Below are 22128 nucleotides of genomic sequence, written 5' to 3'. Positions count from 1 at the left end.
GGTCTACCCTCCGTGTGGGTACTTAGGTAGGTCGAATTTGGCGAGCAACCCTATCCCACGCGGGGGGCCGATTGGCACGATCGTGGTGAGGCCGAAAGGTCCACCCGTGACTAGTTCCCGGCGTTAGTCCGAGAGGGTCACGACTGGATTGTCCGTCCGGTGGGCGACGTGCCGCGATTCGAGTTACGTGGCCGTTCGCACGCTGGCGGGCGCGAATCCGCGACAATATATATATATATATATATATATATATATATATATATATATATATATATATATATATATATATATATATATATATATATATATATATATATATATATATATATATATATATATATATATATATATATATATATATATGTATATATATATATATATATATATATATATATATATGTATATATATGTATATATATATATATATATATATGTATATATATATGTATATATATATATATATATGTATATATATATATATATGTATATGTATATATATATATATATATATATATATATATATATATATATATATATATATATATATATATATATATATATCTTCTTCCTCTTTCGGCTTGCTCCCGTTAGGGGTCGCCACAGCGGGTCAACCGTCTCCATTTCGCTCTATCCTCCACATCTTCCATTGACACTCCAACAACCCGCATGTCCGCCCTCGCCGCATCCATGAACCTCTTCTTTGGCCTTCCTTTTCTCCTCCTGCCTGGCGGCTCCATCTTCAACATCCTTCTCCCGATATACTCCGTTTCCCTCCTGTGCACATGTCCAAACCATCTCAATCTCGCCTCTCTCACTTTGTCTCCAAACCGTCCAACCTGCGCTGTCCCTCTAATATACTCATTTCTTATCCTATCCATCCTCGTCACTCCCAACGAAAATCGCAGCATCTTTAACTCTGCCACCTCCAGCTTCGCTTCCTGTCTTTTTGTTCGCGCCACCGCCTCCAAACCATGCAACATAGCTGGTCTCACTACCGTCTTATATACTTTCCCCTTCACTCTTAGAGCTACCCTTCTGTCACAAATCACTCTTGCAACTCTTCTCCACGCACTCCATCCTGCCTGCACTCTCTTTTTCACTTCTCTCCCACACTCTCCGTTACTTTGGACAGTTTATCCCAAGTATTTAAACCCATCCACCTTCCCCACCTCAACTCCTTGCAACCGCACCATACCACCACCCTCCCTCTCATTTACGCACATGTACTCCGTCTTCCTCCGACTGACTATCATTCCCCTTCTCTCCAGTGCGTACCTCCACCTCTCAAGGCTTGCTTCAGCCTGCTCCCTATTCTCCCTACAGATCATGATGTCATCTGCGAACATCATAGTCCATGGAGACTCCAGTCTGATCTCGTCCGTCAACCTGTCCATCACCATTGCAAACAGGAAAGGGCTCAGAGTCGATCCTTGGTGCAATCCCACTTTAACCTTAAACCGGTCCATCATTCCTACCGCACACCTCACTGCTGTCACACTGTCCTCATACATATCCTGCACGATCCTCACATACTTCTCCACCACTACCGACTTCCTCATACAATACCACAACTCCTCTCTTAGCACCCCATCGTAAGCTTTCTCTAAATCCACAAACACACAATGTAACTCCTTCTGGCCTTCCCGATAATTCTCCATCAACATTCTCAAAGCAAACATCGCATCAGTGGTGCTCTTTCCTGGCATAAACCCATATTGCTGCTCACAGATCGTCACCTCTCCTCTCAACCTAGCTTCCACTACTCTTTCCCACAACTTCATGGTTTGGCTTAACAACTTTATCCCTCTGTAATTTCCACAGCTCTGCACATCACCCTTATTCTTGAAAATCGGAACCAGTACACTTAAGCTCCACTCCTCCGGCATCCTCTCACTTTCCAAGACTTTATTAAACAATCTGGTTAACAACCCCACTGCCATCTCTCCTAAGCACTTCCATGCCTCCACTGGTATACCATCTGGGCCAACCGCCTTTCCACTTTTCATCTTCTTCATAGCAGTCCTCACTTCATCCTTACTGATCCACCCCACTTCCAGATTCACTATCTCCACCTCTTCCAACCTTCTCTCTCTCTCTCATTTTCTTCATTCATCAGCTCCTCAAAGTACTCCATCCACCTTCTCAACACACTCTCCTCGCTCGTCAGCACATTCCCATTTGCGTCCTTTATCACCCTAACCTGCAGCACATCCTTCCCAGCTCGGTCCCTCTGTCTTGCCAATCGGTATAAATCCTTTTCCCCTTCTTTTGTATCCTACTTCTCACACAGCTCGTCATATGCCTTTTCCTTGGCCTTTGCCACCTCTCTTTTTGCCTTTCGACGCCACTCCTTGTACTCCTGCCTACTTTCTTCATCTCTCTGACTATCCCACTTCTTTTTTGCCAACCCCTTCTTCCTTATACTTTCGTGTACTTCCTCATTCCACCACCAAGTCTCCTTATCTTCCTTCCTCTGTCAAGATGTCACACCAAGTACCTTCCTAGCTATCTCCCTCACCACTTCTGCTGTCGTTGCCCAATCATCCCACCCATCTTTACCACCATCCAACGCCTGTCTCACCTCCTCCCTAAATTTCACGCAACAGTCTTCCTCCTTCAGCTTCCACCATCTGGTCCTTGGTTCAGCCCTCACTCTCTTCCTCAACCTCACCTCTAAAGTCATCCTACAGACCACCAATCGATGCTGTCGAGCTGCACTCCCCTGCCACAACCTTACAGTCACTAATCTCTTTCAGGTTGCATCTCCTACTTAAGATGTAATCCACCTGTGTGCACTTTCCTCCACTCTTGTATGTCACCCTGTGTTCCTCCTTCTTCTTGAAATACGTGTTTACCACTACCATTTCCATTCTTTTTGCAAACTCTACCACCATTTGCCCTTCCACATTTCTCTTGTTGAGACCGTACCTCCCCATCACCTCCTCATCCTCTTTATTCCCTTCCCCAACATGTCCATTGAAATCTGCTCCAATCACCACTCTTTCATCCTTGGATACACTCTCCACCACTTCATCTAACTCACTCCAGAAATCTTCTTTATATTCCATCTCACACCCCATATGTGGGGCATATGCACTGATGACATTCATCATCACCCCTTCAATTTCCAACTTCACACTCATCACTCGGTCAGACACTCTCCTCACCTCCAATACCCTCTTGACATAATCTTCCTTCAGGATTACCCCGACACCATTTCTCCTCCCATCCACACCATGGTAGAACAGTTTGAAACCACCTCCAATGCTCCTTGCCTTACTCCCCATCCACTTGGTCTCTTGTACACACAGTATGTCCACCTTTCTTCTCTCCATCATATCAGCCAACTCTCGCCCTTTGCCAGTCATCGTCCCAACATTCAGAGTTCCAACTCTCACCTCCACACTTCTACCCTTCCCCCTCTCCCACTGCCTCCGGACTCGCATTCCCAGTCTCCTTCTCCTCCTTCGCCCAGCAGTAGCACAATTTCCACTGGTACCCAGTACCGGTGGCGGTCGTTGGTAACCCGGCCTCGACCGATCCGGTATGGAAATTCGTTTTGTTGTCCGCATAATGATTTGGCATAGGTTTTTACGCCGGATGCCCTTCCTGACGCAACCCTGGTCGCCTCTTACGACACACAGGGATATGGTACACCTATTCTAACCGGGGCATGTGTATATATATATATATATATATATATATATATATATATATATATATATATATATATATATATATATATATATATATATATATATATATATATATATATATATATATATATATATATATATATCGGGCATATAAAAATTGCGTGGTAGATAAAAACATTAGAAAGGAAAAAATAACTTGCACCAAAAGTTTAAACATTTTCACGCTCATGCTGACGCTGACGTTCACGCTCACACCGGGGGTATCGCTATCGCTCTCTGTTCTTTGAACAGACAAGCTAAAAACTAGAAGTGCACTCGGCAGAATGCATACTTCCGTCACGTAATGCCTGTGTGTCACGTAATCCACGAGAACATATCAGGCCCAAGACATTTTTTAAATATCATGCTATACATGACTTAATTGTTTTGGGCCCCATCTCTCAATGGTGAAGAATCACATAAAAAATGGAATAATTCTCGTATCCAGATCCGGATTCGGATCTTCACCAAAATCACATCAATTCTTCCTTCTAACACACCCAACCTATCCACCAAGTTTCATCCGAATCCGTCCACAACTTTTTGAGATATCATGCAATGTTTCGGTTTCGCCCTATCTCTCAATGGTGAAGAATCGCGTAAAAAAATTATCAGATCTGGATCTGGATTCTCGAAAAAACTAGAATTTTTAAGCGATGCTTCACCATTAAGAGATAGGGCCCAAAAGGAAATGTATCATGATATCTCAAAAAGTTGTTCCTTCATGCCAACCTGGTTCTGTTCATCCCAACAGATCTTGACATTAATAATATGCATCATTCAACACTGTTGATCCTACCTGGTTGAGAAAGAATGCATTAAAGCCCAGAGAAAACTTTGTAGGGAGCATACTGATTCCTCGTTTCTTCCAACGGTTTTGCCTGCAGGTCAGGGTGATTGACAAGACAATGGATTTGTTGTTGTATCAGGAAAAAAACATGCCTTAAGATATTCCAATATATTATTTTATGTCATGTTGTGTCTGAGTGCAGGACAAAAAAATTTCATTTGTTTGAATGACCATTTTCAAATCCCACCAGCATAACATAAACATGTGTTAGTTTTGGCAGAGGCATGGAAGTGCTGTGGTTACATTATAGGAGTGCTTATATTAGAGGACTAACTTGACCAAAGATAGTGTTTCAAGTGAGGATTGCTTTAAAATAGGATTATTATGCAACGAGTATGCCCTAAAATCCTGATTACCGGTTGAATGTTGTGACATCATTTTGACGGTGATGGAAATCAGAAGATTTCAGGCATTCCTCCCAGCAGCGGTGGATAGGAAAGTTTTCCAGCACTTGTCCAGTGATTGCCTGATCACCCTCGTTGTACAAGTTTAGCTCTCTAACCTGAAAGTAGAACCTAGTTAACTTGACAAAGAAAGTTTAAGGAAGAAGTAAACTGGACAATCCTGCCTTTTCTGATACGAATACCAAGACGGCAGCAAGAGAAGAAAACAAGTTACTCCCCAAACAATTACCTGTTCAGGTGGAAGTATACAGGCTGTAGACACCTCTGATATTATAGTCTCAGTGATGAACATGGCTTGTGGTGCACCAAATCCACGGAAGGCAGTGTTGGATGGCAAGTTCGTCCGACAAACACGACCACAGATGGATATGTTTGAGATGCGGTAACAGTTGTCTGTGTGAATCACGGCTCTAAGCATAACCTGATGGTCGTTTTAAAGAACAATGAAAATTTTGAAACAATTGTAAGACTGAAGAAATAAATGGTGACAAGCTTGATGGTAAATAATGTTGTGAAGATATTTGCAGACACCCATGATCCAAAACACAAACACATATTAGAGACTGGTGAAGGATGATGATGGGGGTGTGGGGAGGGCAGTGGGGGGATTACATTAAAAAAATTGAGATATGAAACAGAGGGTATAGTTGGGAGGAATTGAGTGACTGATGGGGAAAAAATCCCCATCCCCAGGGATAGTGGGGAAAAAATCTGAAGATGATAAGGAGAAAATACAACAAACAGATCGTGCAGACCGACAGGAAGAAGAGTAGGCCTCAATGACACTCGATATGAAAAGATGACGGAAATTCAACAATCAGCACAATTTTTAACAAAAGATCGAACTGAAAACACAGTGAACACAGAGAAAACAAAATAACAGCAAAAATGCAACAAAAACGACCAGAAAACTTATCTTCGAGAAAGTCAGCAGAGACCGTGAAAAGGAACCGCCACCGTCGCTCAAGAACCGGAACCGGAAGTCCCTTTAAAACTTCCCCATGAAATCAATAACTGAACATTTCACAACATAAGGTTTGGAGAGAAACACTTCAAATATAATTGATCATGAAGTACAATTTGTGTTGAATTAAGTGATAATAAATTTAGAATTGTATAATATTTATTAAGATGAGTGGGTGTAGGGGGACTTCATCCTCTGGACATGTCCTCCCCAGCCAGGTGTCCAGATCACCCTCTCTCAACCCACCCCCCCCCCCACTCTCATCTTACACTTTCTGAAATGCACACTGGAGATCAAAGTTGTGTGCGGAAACATCATACAAACCAAAGTTGAATCCATTCTCAAACAGGAGTAACTGATGACATCAGTAATCAAACAAGTAATAAAAACAAATAAATAAATAAACATGTTCTTACACCACTGGAGAGATCAAGTGAGTTTCCACCATTGCTGTACAGGGAAATGTTGACAGCAGTAATTAGCCCATCTGCTTGATAACCAACCTAACAGGGTGAAAGTGACCAGTTAATCATGGGAAATCCATTCAAAAGTACTGTATGTCATTTTTTTATTTTAATGGAAATGAATATAATCCAGGAGCACAGACCTGAAAATTTTGACTTCGTTCAACACCCGACATCTAAATTTTGACTTGACAGAGTGCCAGAATAGTCCTCCGAGAACAACCCCAGGTTGTGTGCAAGGTCAAATTGTGGTATCACTTATTATCTGGAAGCCACTTTATAAGCTCGGTGTGTGGCAGGTTACCACTGAAAAACTTCGGGTGGGTTAAACATAACCGCTGATAGCCTTGTGACTTTTCAACCAATTTCAGTGTTTTTGGAACCATTGTGTTGGTCTTTTAATGTACAATGATAGCACATACCATAAATACAACAGTGGCTCAGATATGGGGTGTTGAGGGGTTGAACGATCATGTGACAGGAATGTTTCACCTCAATCACATTTATGATTTACCTAATTTAAATGTGTACCACCACAGTAATATTATTATGTTTAATTTGCTGTTTCGGCTGTTCATAGAAGAAAATCATGACCAGACTACAATCAATAGCGAAGCTTCAAATGGAGATGCCCAGTCCAGATGAAGGAGAAGCTTTGGGTGTTCATATCAAACCTCCAAAGAGGAATGAAATATATTAACTTTGATCATTGTATTATGTGTCAAACAAATACTGACGCGACTGAGAAGACCATGAGGATCGTCACTGAAGACTCTTATTTCGCCATTGGAAATAAGTGATGATGACATCTTTGATTGCTAAAGACCAGATATAGACTGTTTTGGTGACATAACTTTTCTTTGGCACTCCAAGTGTTACAAATCATGTACAAGTGCACAGAATAGTGTGCTCTGTCCAACAATGAAAGTATGCTTCATCTCCAAGGCCGTCAGAAGCATCTGTCAGCAGCGAAGTTGGCTCATGTGGTTCTGCTGATACATCAAGGGTGTCCCGGTGAGAAGCAACTCTTGTTGACGAGTCCAATGCCTCTTTTGTAAAAATAAAACACACAAGAATGTGAAGGAGATGGTAATTTTTCAAGCTGCTGATGCCATCCTGAATGCTGCGGAAGAGCAGTGATGAAGACATGTTACTCTTACTTCGTGGCATTAACAATGATCTGGTTGCTGCAGAGGCCAAATACCACAAAGCTTGCCGTTCCTCGAATATCAGCAAGACAAACCTAAAGTTTCTTGGATACAAGGAGGAGACGGGAGAAACCATCACACACTACAGCTTTAAGTGAACAAGTTGCAGAAATTGGACCCAACATGGAGGCAGGCAAGGCCTTCCATATGAGGTTACTGCTGACCAAATAAAAGACGATGTTGAAAGAGAAAGGTGTGAGTTCAGAATCCTATATTGGTCTGTGACTCAAACTGTGACCAACAAAACAATTTAGAGACATTGTATTCCATCAGCGATATGAACGCTCCTTGTTTGAGTTAGTGTGCAGCAGCTCCATTTCTCTCCATGATGTCATCAATACTGCTTTTACCAGAAGGCTGCTTCGACAACCTTGAAAGATCCAACCGACTGCCCCGATACACCGACACTTGCCAATGATATACGTATACATATATTGGACTGAATGGCAAAACTGATAAAAGCTGTAATCAGCAACTGTCAAGACTGGGAGAGATGAAAAATGGATGAAGGAGATGTTCGAAAGCTGCTGTCCACCATCATATCAGGTCTCATGACCAACTCTTTCTCATTCGATGAAGAAGAAAATGACGATGAAACCCTGCCACTTATCAACATTGCCGTGGGAGTGGTAATGCCTCCAGATCATGCAAAATGTCTCCTCCAATTATACAAGTTAGGTGAAGCACAGATGAAGATGTTTGTAGAACAAAGGCTCAAACCAAGCAAAGTAGTTTTCTGCAATGCCACACCAAATCTCAAGAGCCATACATTCGACACTGGCAAAGACAAAAGTAATGAAGACTGCCGATGACAAAACCATTACAGTGGATGCTGACCATGATCGATTTGGACATCTTGTCATCTCTGCAAGGTCCAGGGACATAAACCTGAAGGAGGTCCGCAGTTACAGTATGAACTTACAACAGTGCCTTACCCTCTTGCACATTCAGATGGTAGTTTTAGAAAAATCACAAAAAGTGTTTTTCTCTTGGAGATAGAGACTATCTCCTTGGAGACTTGGAAAGTTAGGTTTATTTTGGAGACTTGAAATGTGGGTTCTACCAAGACGACTCTCGGGGTTTGAAACCCATTGATGTGATTCTTTGTTGGATGGTTCTTGATGAGTGGTGAGTTCAGTTGATTAGAAATAAATTAAATTACATATTATTTAATTCAATGTTTGACAGGTTAAGTAAGATATATATATATATTTTTTTTTTTTTTTCAGCAATATCAACAAAGTTCTGAGTATAAAGTGCTGGAAAATTCTTCCACCCCATTTCTATTTTTCAAACTTGAAAGCCTTGAAAGACAGAATTGGAAGAAGAGGAAAAAAACTTCTTTAAAAAAAAAAAAATTTAGGGGTTGGTATTTTAAATGTGAGTGTTCGGGATGGGTTGGGATTTTGAATGCGAGAGTTCGGGATGGGATGGGTAGGGATTTTAAATGTGAGAGTTAGGGATGGGTTCGGGTTGGGTGAGGGATGCGATGGGTTCGGATTTTAAATGTGAGGGTTAGAGTTGGGTGAGGGATGGGATGGGTTGGGATTTTAAATGTGAGGGTTCGGGTTGATTATGCTCCCTGTTATATTGTCACACACACACACACACACACACACACACACACACACACACACACACACACACACACACACACACACACACACACACACACACACACACTTAAGCCTTGGCTGACTATTCAGTTGAGGATTCTGTGTTTGGGGTTCACAGATGTAAGAACGTTCCCATTACACACACATATTATTCATCGTATTGTTTATTTTTTAATTTTTTTAATTTAATACCTCAGCAGATGCCCCCAACTCGACTCCACAGAGGTATACAAGTAGAGGATTGTGAAAACATATTGCTTTCAAAGATATTATTTGCTTAGTTTTGTCTTTTGTAATTCCTGTGAATAAAATGAACCTCAAATCTCTTCCACCTTTAAATCATAAAATTTGTAAATCCAAGGAACTGCATCTATTATATGAACGATTTTAAAAAGTTCATTTGTCCATCGCTTAGTATAACCTTTTTCAAAATGAGATTTCCACCTGTATATTCTTATGACATCACCAACTTTGAACTTAGGCTTTCTGACATTAATCTCTTTTTCATCTTCTAATTTTGAAAATGTTTCTGATGTCTTGGTCTTCGTTGAGGTGTGAATCATATCGTTGTACTTACAGTTTCTACAATGTCCTGAATTAAAGATAACCATTGTTGAGAACCGAGTTGAGTGAATTTTTTATATAGTCTCTTTTAAAATGTGATTAAAACGCTCAATAACAACCTCCTTTCCTTCATTGAAGGTGCTGTATTATGTAATGCTGTTATTTTGAAGAAAATTCATAATGCTTTGTTGTAGAAATCTGTACCCTTATCAGTCCACAATTTTTAGATCCTCGTGGAGGATCACCAAGTCTTACATTGTTGTTCTTCATTTTCTTCTTGTGGACTTTTTTGTTTCACAGGCTACAGTTTTCATCGAAACTTCCTGAAACTTGACATATATATATATATATATATATATATATATATATATATATATATATATATATATATATATATATATATATATATGTAAAAATACCCTGCACAGACAGTAACCATCTCCGATTTTGAAAATTCCTCCGAGAAAAAAAGTTACGATGTCAAAATATCTCCGCTAATGGAAATCGCCTAAAAAATTATCTCCGAAACTTGGCAAGATTTTTGAATTCTGTTTGCAGGAATCGAACAGGGCATTAGCAGAGATGAATTACCGCACATATGATACATCACTATGACATCATATCAATTTTTATGACGTCATTCCTATTTTTTGACATTTTTTGTTTGACAACCGAGAGTTTTCATCGGATCTTCGTGAAACTTGCTATGTACATGCAGAAAGCCCACGTGCAGGCAGTAACCATCTCTGATTTTGGAAATTCTTCCGAGAAAAAAAGTTGATGCCATAATATCGCCGCTAATGGAAATCGCCTATACCATTATATCCGAAACTAGGCAAGCTGTTTGAATTTTGTTTGCGGGAATCAAGCCGGGCATTAACAGAGATAATTTATCGCAAACCTGATACATCACAATAACGTCATATTCGTTTTTATGACATCATCATTAAGAGGACGAGGATCTTAGCTCATTTGAGCTTGTTTTTTACAACAGGAAACCAATAAAATTTCTTATGAATTTCTAAAAGAGCCGAGTGTTTTTTCAACTTTAAAATTCTTTCATTATTTAACATTTTAGTTAAATCCAAAGTTGTTGGTTTAGCAACATCAGTATAAAGCCAATATTTTATTGAAAATATCCCATTCATATGTTGTAGAACATATTTATTAAAATACCGAATACCCTTTTCTTGTAGGTATACTTGGACACTGAAATAACAATTTTCTTGAAATCTTCATGCTGTCATTTATGTATCAGAAATATATGACATTAATATGATGGCAGGTAATTCCTCCCCATCTTCCCATAGTTAAATCAGTTTGTATTCCCTTACTTACTTTATATAATCCTGTTCCCTGTGTTTTCATGATATGAACTATGGCAAAGCTGTTATTTATTTTCACCTTATTAAATTCTTTTATTTGTTCTTCGCTAATCATGCTCCCACAAATCTCATTATCGATACCAAGTGGATAGTATTCTTCCAATTAACTACGACTGATGAAATGTCATTTCACCTGATATATTAACATCCTTTATTTCATCAGGATTTACATCTTTAGGGCTGTTGAAAAAAAATTACAAATTTCTCTTTTCTTATTGCTGATGGTCTTATCTTTGATTTCAAAAGCTTCATCCATTAGGTTTTTCTTTTTTGATACTTTTTCTTGTTTCATTGCTTTTTCTAGTTTTGAGTATATTGCCAGAAGGAGAGGAGAAGCTTTTGTTGAAGCTAATTTAATTGATGTTCTTCCAGATTGTCTAAAAGCCCTTCCATTGAAGGATATTGAAGAACTCATATTATTCATCATAATTGTTTTTATCCAATAGTTGTTATATTTATCTTTATTCAATTTTACATCCTTGACATATTTCTCAGTGTCATTTACAAATGTAGAGATTAATTGAAACTTGTCTTTTGTGTCTTGATACATTGTCTTTATTAAGTGAAAAAAAGTTGGTGGGTACAATGGTTTTAAGCACAGATTCACCTGTAAATTAAACGGAATTTTCATCAAGAGAATTTTAGTTTCAGCAAAGTTTTGCTACATAAATATGGTGAATACAATGTACTGTGACGTTTGTAATCATGAATATAAATGTTATAAAAAAAAAAAAACTTCAAACCGTCAAACACACATTCAATCTTTTCAGACAAATATCTCCATTTGAACGAGAAACAAAACATTGTGATGTCTGCTCTAAGGATGTCTAAAAAGAGAGTTATAAAAAAACACCTTCAATCACAAAAACACGTAAAAAAACATTGAGAGAAACTTGAAGAGAAATAAGAAGAAAATTGGTCGAGGGAGATGTCATTGAGACAAAACCATTTGAAATACCAACTCTTAAAAGATGTTTTAAAGATCGGATAGAGGTAAAACTTATAAGATTTAATCTTAGTGTAAGATCCATTTGGGAAGCGATTCATGTCTCAAAGGATTCAATTATCAAGGTTGTTCGTGGATTGTTGAAAGCATAAATCATTCAAATTATATGTTAGAGCCTGGTGGTGGTGGTATGGCAGCTTAGCTGCCAGGGTAGCTATCATTTCTTGAAGCGCAACTGTGTCGCTGATGCAGTGCCCCTCTACCAGTACACACACTGGAACTGGTACTCATTTCGCCAACCTCAGAAGGATGACAGGCTGAGTCAACCCCCTGGTGTATTAATTCAGCAGCTGACAGGGCTTGAACTCAGGACGCTAGGATCCCAAACCGCCACCCTAACCACTGAGCCAACACCAGGCTGTTGGAGCCTCCTTTACCTTCTCAAGAGAAGATAACATTATTGAAGTAAAATATATGAGAATGAATCCACCATACCTTATTGCATTAATTGATAGCTTCCTTAAATCTCCTATCTTTGAAGAGGTTATTAGATTTGAATTAGAAGAACAACAACAAGGTAGTTAGATCAACATTGGAAATGTTTCATATATCGATCTTCAAATTCTTAAATCCACGCCACTCAAACCTTCTTCTTTTGTTGATTTACCGAAGGATATAAAGAATAAAAAGGCAATAATTAATATTTTAAAAACTGAGAATAAATACTTTCTCTGGAGTATCTTAGCACTTCTTTATCCATAGGAAAGGGACTGTGAAAGAGTTTCAAAGTATAAGAAATATGAGAATAAATTAGAAACTGGGGATCCTGGCATCTCAAGAGGAGAACCCATGAGCTTAAAAGATACAACAAAGTTTGAGAATATGAATAACCTATCAATAAATGTTTATGGTTTAACTGATAAAAACAAAGTAAAAATTCTTAGAGTTCGTAATACTATATCCAATGATAATTGGTCAAATTACTGGCATGTAGATCTCCTTTATTTCACTAGTAAAGAACCGCTCATTGTGCTTATATCAAAAACTTTTCTAGATTGGTCAGTAGTCAAGTTTATCAATCAAAACATGAATCATATCCTTGTAAGAGATGCCTAAATATCTTTCGATCTCAACAAAGACTTGAGAAACATTTAAAGTATTCTTCTAATCATAAAGCAGCAGTTGTTGAGATGCTAGGACCAGGAGAGAAAGTTGTATTTCATGAAGCAAATAAATGTACAAAAACACCCATTTGTAATATATGGTGATTTGAGAGCATCTTGGAAAAGACTGATGATATTACAAAATATCAAAAGCATATTCCTTGTGGGTTTTGTTATTACATCAAATCATATGTAGGAAGTAAATATGATAAGTTGGGTTGTATAGAGGACCTGATGCTGCTGATGAATTTGTTAAAATGATTGAGGATGATTGTATTCAGCTAACTAAAATTATGTCAAGAACAAATAAACCCCTTAACTTATTCCCAAATGAAGAGAAAGAATTTGAAGAAAAAAGGATTCGTCATACATGCTCAGAGGCTTTGGTAAAAACTGATAAAAAGGGTTAGAGATCATTACCATAGAACAGCGAAATATCGAGGAGCAGCTCATAATAATTGTAATCTTAATTATAGAATCCCTACATTCATACCTGTATTTCTTCATAATAATTGTCATGATGATACACATCTCTTTATAAAAGAACTAAGTAAGACTCCTGGAAAGATAACAGCAATTCCTAATACAGATCAAAATTACATCTCATTCACAAAACAGATTTATACTTGTGAAATGGGTGTAAATACAAATATTAGATTTATTGACTTATAGATTTATGACAGGCCCTCTAAGTTCTTTGGTATCAAATAGCTCCTCTTTTCCTATACTTTCTAGTCAATTTAGGACTGCAGCCGACTTGGGTAAAGACATTTCTCTTCTTACTAAAAAGGGGATTTACCCATATGATGATATGGATTCCTTTGAAAGATTTAAAGAAACAAGAATTCCTCCTTAAAAAATGTTTTTATAACAAGTTTGGAAGATGTCATATTCCGGGTGAAGAATATCAAAGAGCAAAACAAGTTTGGAAAGAGTTTGAGATAAAGAATATGGGTGCATATCATGTCCTTTATTGAATAACTGATGTTTTATTACTCGCTGATGTGTTTGAGAAATTTGGAGAAGTTTGTAATTATAAAGATTCCTATGGACTTGATCCTGTCCATTATTATACATCTCCTGGATGAGCCTGGAGCACTATGTTAAAAATGACGAAACAACCCTTTGGTCTTCTAAGTGATGTAGATATGCTCTTGATGATTAACAAGGCCAGAAGAGGAGGAATTTCACAAGTTTGTTCAAAGAGATATGCGAAGGCAAATAAAAAATATCTTCCAGACTTCTCACCTGATAAGCCCACATCTTATTTAATGTACTTTGATGCTAATAACTTGTATGGCTGGGCAATGTCTGAATCTCAACCCCTTGGTAATTTTAAATGGGTAAAGGAATACGAGTTCAAATCTATCTTAAATTATATAATCTCCACAAGTCAAGAAGATTTAGATAAATGGGATTATGGGTATTCTTTTGAAGTAGAATTAAACGATCCTCGAAAACTTCATAACAAACATAAAGACCTTCCTTATGGAGCTGAAAAAGAGATCCCCAAACAAAAGCTATTTGGTGGTTCTCAACAACATTTATTTAGTTCTTCAAATGAGTTTAAATATATTCCGTCAACTAAATTACGAACAACATTGTTTGAGAAAGAGAAGTATGTTTTACATCAAATAAATATAAAGCAATTTATCGAAGCAGGACTACAAGTTAAAAAGGTGTATATGGGGTTAAATATATTGATTATTGGTTCACGAGTCAGTAAGTGACCACTATATTCGTTACGGGTGTGTGTCTGTCTGTCTGTCTGTCTGTCCCGAGCATATCTCCGTGGGTTTTGATCCGATCCTGATAAAATTTGGGTGGGAGGTTTATGTCATGATCTAGTTGTGTTTTCCTGAGAATGGGCATGCTGCGCCCATTATGGGCGGAGCCACGCCCAGAAAACATGTGTTTTTAGTCTACATGGTAGCCGATTTCAAGTTACATCTTCTCCGAGGGGGTTTGTCAAATCTGACAGGGGTTTCGGTATTTGGTTAGCCCAATGGCACCTGCATAGCCCCACGGAGCTCGATTTTTCATTTTCGTCCCAAGGTCAAGGTCACAAGGTCACAAACTTAGAAAATTGCGAATTTTGACATAAAAATCATATGACCGCCCAAACTTTGAGAGCTAGGATGACAATATTTTTTATGCGTAATCTTGAGGTCATTCCCCACCTAAAGTCTTGAAACTATTTTGCTCTATCTCGAACAGCTTGCCCGTGGCGCCCCCTTCAAGTTTGTTTTTTACGCTGATTTCAACAAAGTATGGATAATCCGAGGAGTGCGAAATGCCATATAGCCGAAATGACGTTATATTGTTCCTGGGATGTTCCAGAGGAAGTTTTGCACCAAAGGTCATAATCCTTGACCTTTAAAGTTCACAAAGGTCAAATTTTCAAAGTTGTGGGAATCCAACCGGGTTTTCGACCTTCTTCGACGAACTAACTCCAATAAGCTATAGCACGTATCCTGTTTCCTTATTTTAATGTCCACAACATTGTTTTGTGACCTTTAAAGGTTATGCAAAGGTCAAATTTTGAAAGTTGTTGAACGAAACCGGGTTGTCAACATTTTGCAGCTAATAACCTGTCACTTGTACCACATCATGCTGATCATTTTTATAACTTGGTCAAAAATTATCATGTTGTCTCATCCTTGACTTCTGAAACAATCTACATCGTCAAATACCGCTCGTGAACCATTGTCGTCTTCAGACTCGTATTGTATATTGGTTAGGTCATTGGTTAGGTCAATATTTTGAATATAATACGAGGATGAGAACAAAGGCTGATAATGATTTTGAGAAGGAGTTTTAGAAGTTGATGAATAATTCTGTATTTGGTAAAACAATGGAAAATATGAAGGAATCGTCAAAATGTAAGACTTGCTACAACCTGGGAGCAGGCAGAGAAGTTAAAAAATTAACCAAGCTGTAAAAGAGTAGAAATATTTACAGATAATTTTTGTGCTGTTCATTTGAATAACGAGAGTATAAAGATGGATCTCTCTCTTTCTCTCTATCGAGTGCAGCCTGTGGCTGCTGGTTGCATCATTGGTTGGGACGCGGCGATGCCGCTGATGCAGTGTCCCCCTTACCAGTACACTGGTGCTCATTTTGCCGACCTCAGAAGGATGACAGGCTGAGTCAACCTCCTGGTGTATTTTAGTTCAGCGGCCAATGGGGCTTGAACTCAGGACCCTAGGATCCCAAGCCACCACCCAAACCACTAAGCCAACACCAGGCTTAAAATAAAGATGGATAAACTGATTTATGTGGGAACGTCTGTTTTAGATCTTTCAAAATATTTAATGTATGATTACTTTTATAATAATCTAATGAAAAGATATGGTGATAATATTGTATTGCTATATATGGATACGGTTAGCTTCATACTAGAGATAATGTTTATAAGGTACAGATGATGTTTATAAGGATATGAAAAAAGACGAAGATATTTATGATACAAGTAATTATGATCCTTATAAACCACTCTTTTCAAATAAGAATAAAAAGGTTGTTGGAAAATTTAAAGATTAATTAGGTGAAAAGATACGAAGTGAATTTGTAGGTGTTAGATCAAAGGCACATGCTTATAAATACTTAACGAGAGGATTAAATGAATTCAAATGTGAAAATAAACTTAAAGGTCTAAAGAAGAGTGTATTAAAAGAGACCATGAACTTTCAACATTACCTGAATGTATATGGAAGAGAAAAGATGTTTATAGAAAGATGAATCTTATTCAAAATTATAAACACGAAATATTCTCAGAGACTGTTAGTAAGAAAGCTCTTAAAGCATTTGATGATAAAAGATATATCATGAGTGATAGAATAAATATGTTACTTTATGGGTTTGAAGTACAAGTATAAATAAAAATAGGGGTTGGGGGTTTTAACGGGCTACCGATGCATTATTTTTAATTGATGAATAAATTAAATTGTTCCTGAAAATAAAAAACATACTCTTAGGACTATTCAATTTGATTAAAGAAATGATCATATGTAAGGGGGTGAAGCCCAGCCTCCGGCAGGGGGAGGTGTGTCAAAGGGGAGCACTGTGACGAAGTAATGCCCACCAGTTTGAAAAGGAGAAATATGAGTGAGCGTAAGCGAGCGAATATTGCGACTGAGAGATGGTAGACATTACTGCGGCAAAGCCTCCCTTTTGAAACTACTCTTGGAGGTCAAAATCAAAAGTCCTGCAACACCAATTCCGAAGCAGTGGGCAAAATGCATTGCAAATCCAAAGAACAAAACCAATCTCTGTGCATTCATGGTTGAACGTTGGTGCAAGATGGAACAAGAGGATCTGCCAGGGGGACAGCAAATTGTTTTGGGCGGTGGCTTCAGGGATGGCAGATGGACGGTTCTATTGAACAAAAGGGCATGTGAGGATTTAGTACCGCTAGTATCAGACCATGAGGAAGCCGATTCTGAGAATGGGTTTGGTGATTCTGATAGTCAGGAAGATACAGTAGTTAAGGACATATATGACTGGACTTGATATAGCAAGTACATGCACTTGAAACATGGGGTCGTTTAAACGAGCATGTAGAATCAAATGTGGTTGACTTGAACACTAAATATGCGGGTGTTGTCTTAAGTCAGAATTTACTCTGGTATAATGTCACACAGCCTCTTCTAGTTTTGTGCCAACAAATTGAACCCGCTTATTATTCTTTGAAGATGATGCTGACTTTTAAGAGTCGATAACTGGATGGCTGACCAAGTAGATTATTTTCTACAATACATGTAGTTTTTTTTTTTCTCGACAGAGACACTTTTATTCCACAGCTGAGATTTCTCAGGTAATTAGTAATTTTTCACTGTGCTCTGAGTATTTAATCTTTTTGCTTTGTTTGAATTGCTCAAATAGAGCTTCCTCATTCTTACCATTCATCGCCTTAGAATCAAAACGTTCCATCTGACAATTGAACCTTTTTAAGTTCGAATTTCTTGATTCTAAGGTGACACGGGTGATAATCATGTTTGTACTGTTGTACAGTTGTACTGTAGTCTGAAAATAAAAAGAAAGTACATTATCAGTTTTTCAAAACACCCACAAAAGTATTTCAGATTGCCGTCACGTGACCTTTTGACCTCTGGCGACCTCAAACCAGGGTCAGCATCATATTTCTGTCATGAACGATCATTGTGCATTAAAAGGCAAATCCAATGCTCCCTAAATTGCCACAATTGGTTGAAAAATAGCAAAGAAAAGCAATTATGTTTCTCCTTCCCCAATTTTTTCAGTTAACCTGTCACACCCCTTCACCAACAAAAAATCTTCCAGATAAAAACTGATGTCACAATTTGACCTTAAGCCGCTGTCACACCTTGACGATTTAGCCAGCGTGTGCCGACGTATGAAAAATTGGTCTAAAACGCTGGCACACGTCGAATACGTTATGGGTAAGTTTTGTATACGTTAAGAGCATGCTGAAGCACGCTGGCATACGTCGTAGTATGCCGAGCTCGTCGATAAATTTTAACATGCTCAAAATTTTTCGACATGCCAGCGTATGACTCACACGTTCCGCATGCGCTGGCCATAAGTTGCAGGCACGTTACGCGATCGTTGACACACGTCGACACACGTTACTTGTAAGTTACTCAAAAATCGAAACACGTCGAGGTAATATTTAGCGTACCAGAAACTTATTTCTAACCTATGAGTAACGTGCTTTGAACCTATGAGTAATGTGGTTTGAACCTATGAGTAACGTGCTTTGAACCGATGAGTAACGTGCTTTGAACCTTTGAGTAACGTGCTTTGAACCTATGAGTAAAGTATCTCCAACGCATATTGATGTATGTAGACGTATTTGACGTCTTCCGTCGACCACAGAACTTAATGAACGTGTTTCTAACTTACAGCTACCGTATAATGGTGTTTTGGCAGCGTTTAGGGGAATTGGTATACAAAAATGGGGTTCACACAGGAGGAACCCGTCAGTGTTCCAGACTCCATGGTTTTTTTATTTTTTTTTTTCTTCGGCATGACGGTCATGTTGACACTTCGATTTCTAGTGCGGTTATGATTTAAATCGTTGAGCGGCAGCCTATTAATTATATTATATTATAACCGCACTAGAAATCGAAGTGTCAACTTCACTGTCATGCCGAAGAAAAAAGAAAAAAAAACCATGGAGTCTGGAACACTGATGGGTTCCTCCTGTGTGAACCCCATTTTTGTATACCAATTCCCCTAAACGCTGCCAATACGCCATTATACGGTAGCTGTAAGTTAGAAACACGTTCAGTAAGTTCTGTGGTCGTCCGGAAGACGTCAAATACGTCTACATACATCAATATGCGTTGGAGATACTTTACTCATAGGTTCAAAGCACGTTACTCATAGGTTCAAAGCACGTTACTCAAAGGTTAGAAATAAGTTTCGGGTACGCTAAGCATTACCTCGACGTGTTTCGACTTATGAGTAACTTACAAGTAACGTGTGTCGAAGTGTGTCAAACGATCGCATAACGTGCCTACAACTTATGGCCAGCGTATGCGGAACGTGAGCGTCATACACTGGCATACATCTAAAAATTTTGAGCATGCTTCAAATTTGTCGACGTGCTCGGCGTACTACGACGTATGCCAGCGTGTTTCAGCGTGCTCTTAACGGATACAAAGCTTACCCATAACGTATTCGACGTGTGCCAGCGTATTCGGCAAATTTTTCATACGTCGGCATACGCTGGCTAAAACATCAAGGTGTGACAGGGCCTTGACACTTCGATGTCTAGTGCGGTTATGATTTGAATCATCGAGCGGCAGCCTTTTAAAGGCTACGCCACGTGATCGTCGGCGATACGCTGCCGCGCTATGCATAAGTTAGACTATCGTTGGGCATAGGTTGTGAACGCCAACAACACGCTAAGCATTCGTTGGTATAAGTTATCTATATGTTATCGAAACGTTCTGTGTACGTTACTAATACGTTATGCATACGTCCAACTCATTATGAATACGCCAAAAACTTTAAAAAAACAAAACATCAATAGTTCAGTGTATGACAGCGTTTTACATACATTTTGATACGTTGCCAAATGCTGGCTAAAACGTCAAGGTGTGACAGCGGCTTTTCATACTACCTGGGGTTGTTCCAAGAGGACTATTCTTATACTCTGTCAAGTCAAACATTTGATGTAGTGGGTGTTGAACGAATTTCAATTTTTGAGCTCTGACAGAGTTTGGCTCCTTGACTAGGAAGAGTGCATGGAAAAAATGGATGCAGAAGCAAACTCTCATGAAGGAAACAGTGCAGATTTGTAAGGAGGTGGGCTTGGGGAGGGGGTTTAACAGGGGTAGAAAATATCATTGCTTTGGATGGTGGATGATCTGAGATGGTGGTGAACGGCTGTCTTGAAGACTTGGAGGGAAGAATTGGATTGAAGAGAAGGTAGAAGGTCGTTCCACAGGTGGCGGAAAAAAAAATGAACAAATGAGGAACAAATGAGGAACAAATGAGAGGAACAAATGAGTGGAGGTGAGCAGTGATCCTGGATTTTGGGAGTTTTGCCAGGAGGGAGTTGATGCTGGACCGCATGCTTCCTGCAGAAATCAGGGGTGGAGAACACAGCACGGGAAGAGCCGAGAGTGCAAGACCAGACAGGAGGGAGTGGAAGATGGAGAGACCAACAACTTGTCTGTGATGGAAAAGTGATAGGCCCATCGACTCAGCTTCATCACAGGAAATTCTAAAAACGTGAAGGCCTTGCTTTCCACGGCATCAAGAAGGGCAAGGTATGAGACAGTGGAGCCAGCCCAGAGGGGAGAGCAGAACTCCATCAAGCTGCAGATGAAGGCCTTGTTGGTGGAAAGGAGTTCAGGTGTGACAAGGAAGAACTTTGTATGCTGCAGGATGCACAGTCGGCAACTGGCTTTGGCGGCCAACTTTCAAATGTGGTTCGCACAAGAAAGATCATGCTTGATTGTGAGGACCCAGAGGTTTGAGGGACTAAACTTCCTCGAAGTTGTCAAGAAAGTACATGGGAGTGTTCATATGGAATCTTACATGGGGTCCTTATGGAGATAGAAGGATAGATAAAGAGCAAGAAATTTGTCAGGATTGAAAAGACATATTCCAAGTGTTTGAGCAGCTTGTGATTTTGTCAAGCTTTTAAGAAAGGGAAGAGGCTACTGCCTGTCTATCTGAAGGATGAGAGATGTCACGGCAGAGGGTGGAGTCATCAGCAAAGCGATTATAGGGGATTTTCCAGTCATAGAGATCATTGATGAAGATTATTAATAGGACTGGGTCCAGAATACTGCCTTCTGAGAATGCCAGCCGTAATAGTGAGACGAGATGAAAGAATTCCATTGAGAGCCACATGTTGGCAATAAGAGTAGAGGAAGTCAGGAGCCCAAGAGTAGAGTTGGCCTTGAATGCCACAGGCAGAGCAAGGTGGAATTCCACATTGCATCGAAAGCTTGAGATATGTTTGGAGAGATGGCCCTGATCATATGTCTGATATTGAGGACCTTCATCCATTGTTGGAAGAAAAGCAGCAGCATGTCCAAGATGGTGATCTGAGATGAGGCTTTTGGAGAAAATGAAGGATTTCATATCAACGGCGATGATGCATTCCATGGCCTTGCTGATGAATGGAGGTAAGCTAATGGGTCTGCAGTTAAAGGAATCGGTTCTTGCACCTTTTTTTGGTGATGTGGTGATGTTGGCCGATTTCACGGTGCATCATCCATGTTCATACATTTCAGGCAGGCACTTGACAGAGCATAACAGAGCAAATGTTCCACCCTGCATCATTTGCACTCTACATTTATATACAGTATGTTCTGCAGATCATTTTACACAATTTATCCTCACTATTAAAATATTTTCATTCCACATT

The 22128-nt window shown here is 39.2% G+C and overlaps 1 protein-coding gene across 5 annotated transcripts in view; it reads right to left on the bottom strand.

The window, feature by feature from the left end:
• LOC147025695 (xanthine dehydrogenase/oxidase-like) overlaps positions 1 to 22128 on the bottom strand; it is a 400539-nt gene that overhangs the window by 151330 nt on the left and 227081 nt on the right. For all 5 annotated transcript variants that reach the window (XR_015057977.1, XM_085880369.1, XM_085880370.1 and 2 more), the window contains 4 exons: positions 6330 to 6416; positions 5179 to 5370; positions 4902 to 5047; positions 4495 to 4576 (listed from right to left, as the gene is read on the bottom strand). Coding sequence is in view for 4 of the 5 variants with exons in the window: in XM_085880369.1 (XP_085736495.1) it covers positions 4495 to 4576; positions 4902 to 5047; positions 5179 to 5370; positions 6330 to 6416 (507 nt within the window). In the remaining variant the exon portion in view is untranslated. The remainder of the gene's footprint in view (positions 1 to 4494; positions 4577 to 4901; positions 5048 to 5178; positions 5371 to 6329; positions 6417 to 22128) is intronic.

Source organism: Eptatretus burgeri, chromosome 5 (genome assembly GCF_056783735.1).
Source record: "Eptatretus burgeri isolate ZD-2024b chromosome 5, Ebu_testis_v1, whole genome shotgun sequence".
Classification (NCBI taxonomy): domain Eukaryota; kingdom Metazoa; phylum Chordata; class Myxini; order Myxiniformes; family Myxinidae; genus Eptatretus; species Eptatretus burgeri.
The sequence above is the reverse complement of the archived record's forward strand: the minus strand, read 5'-3'. Positions and strand labels throughout refer to the sequence as shown.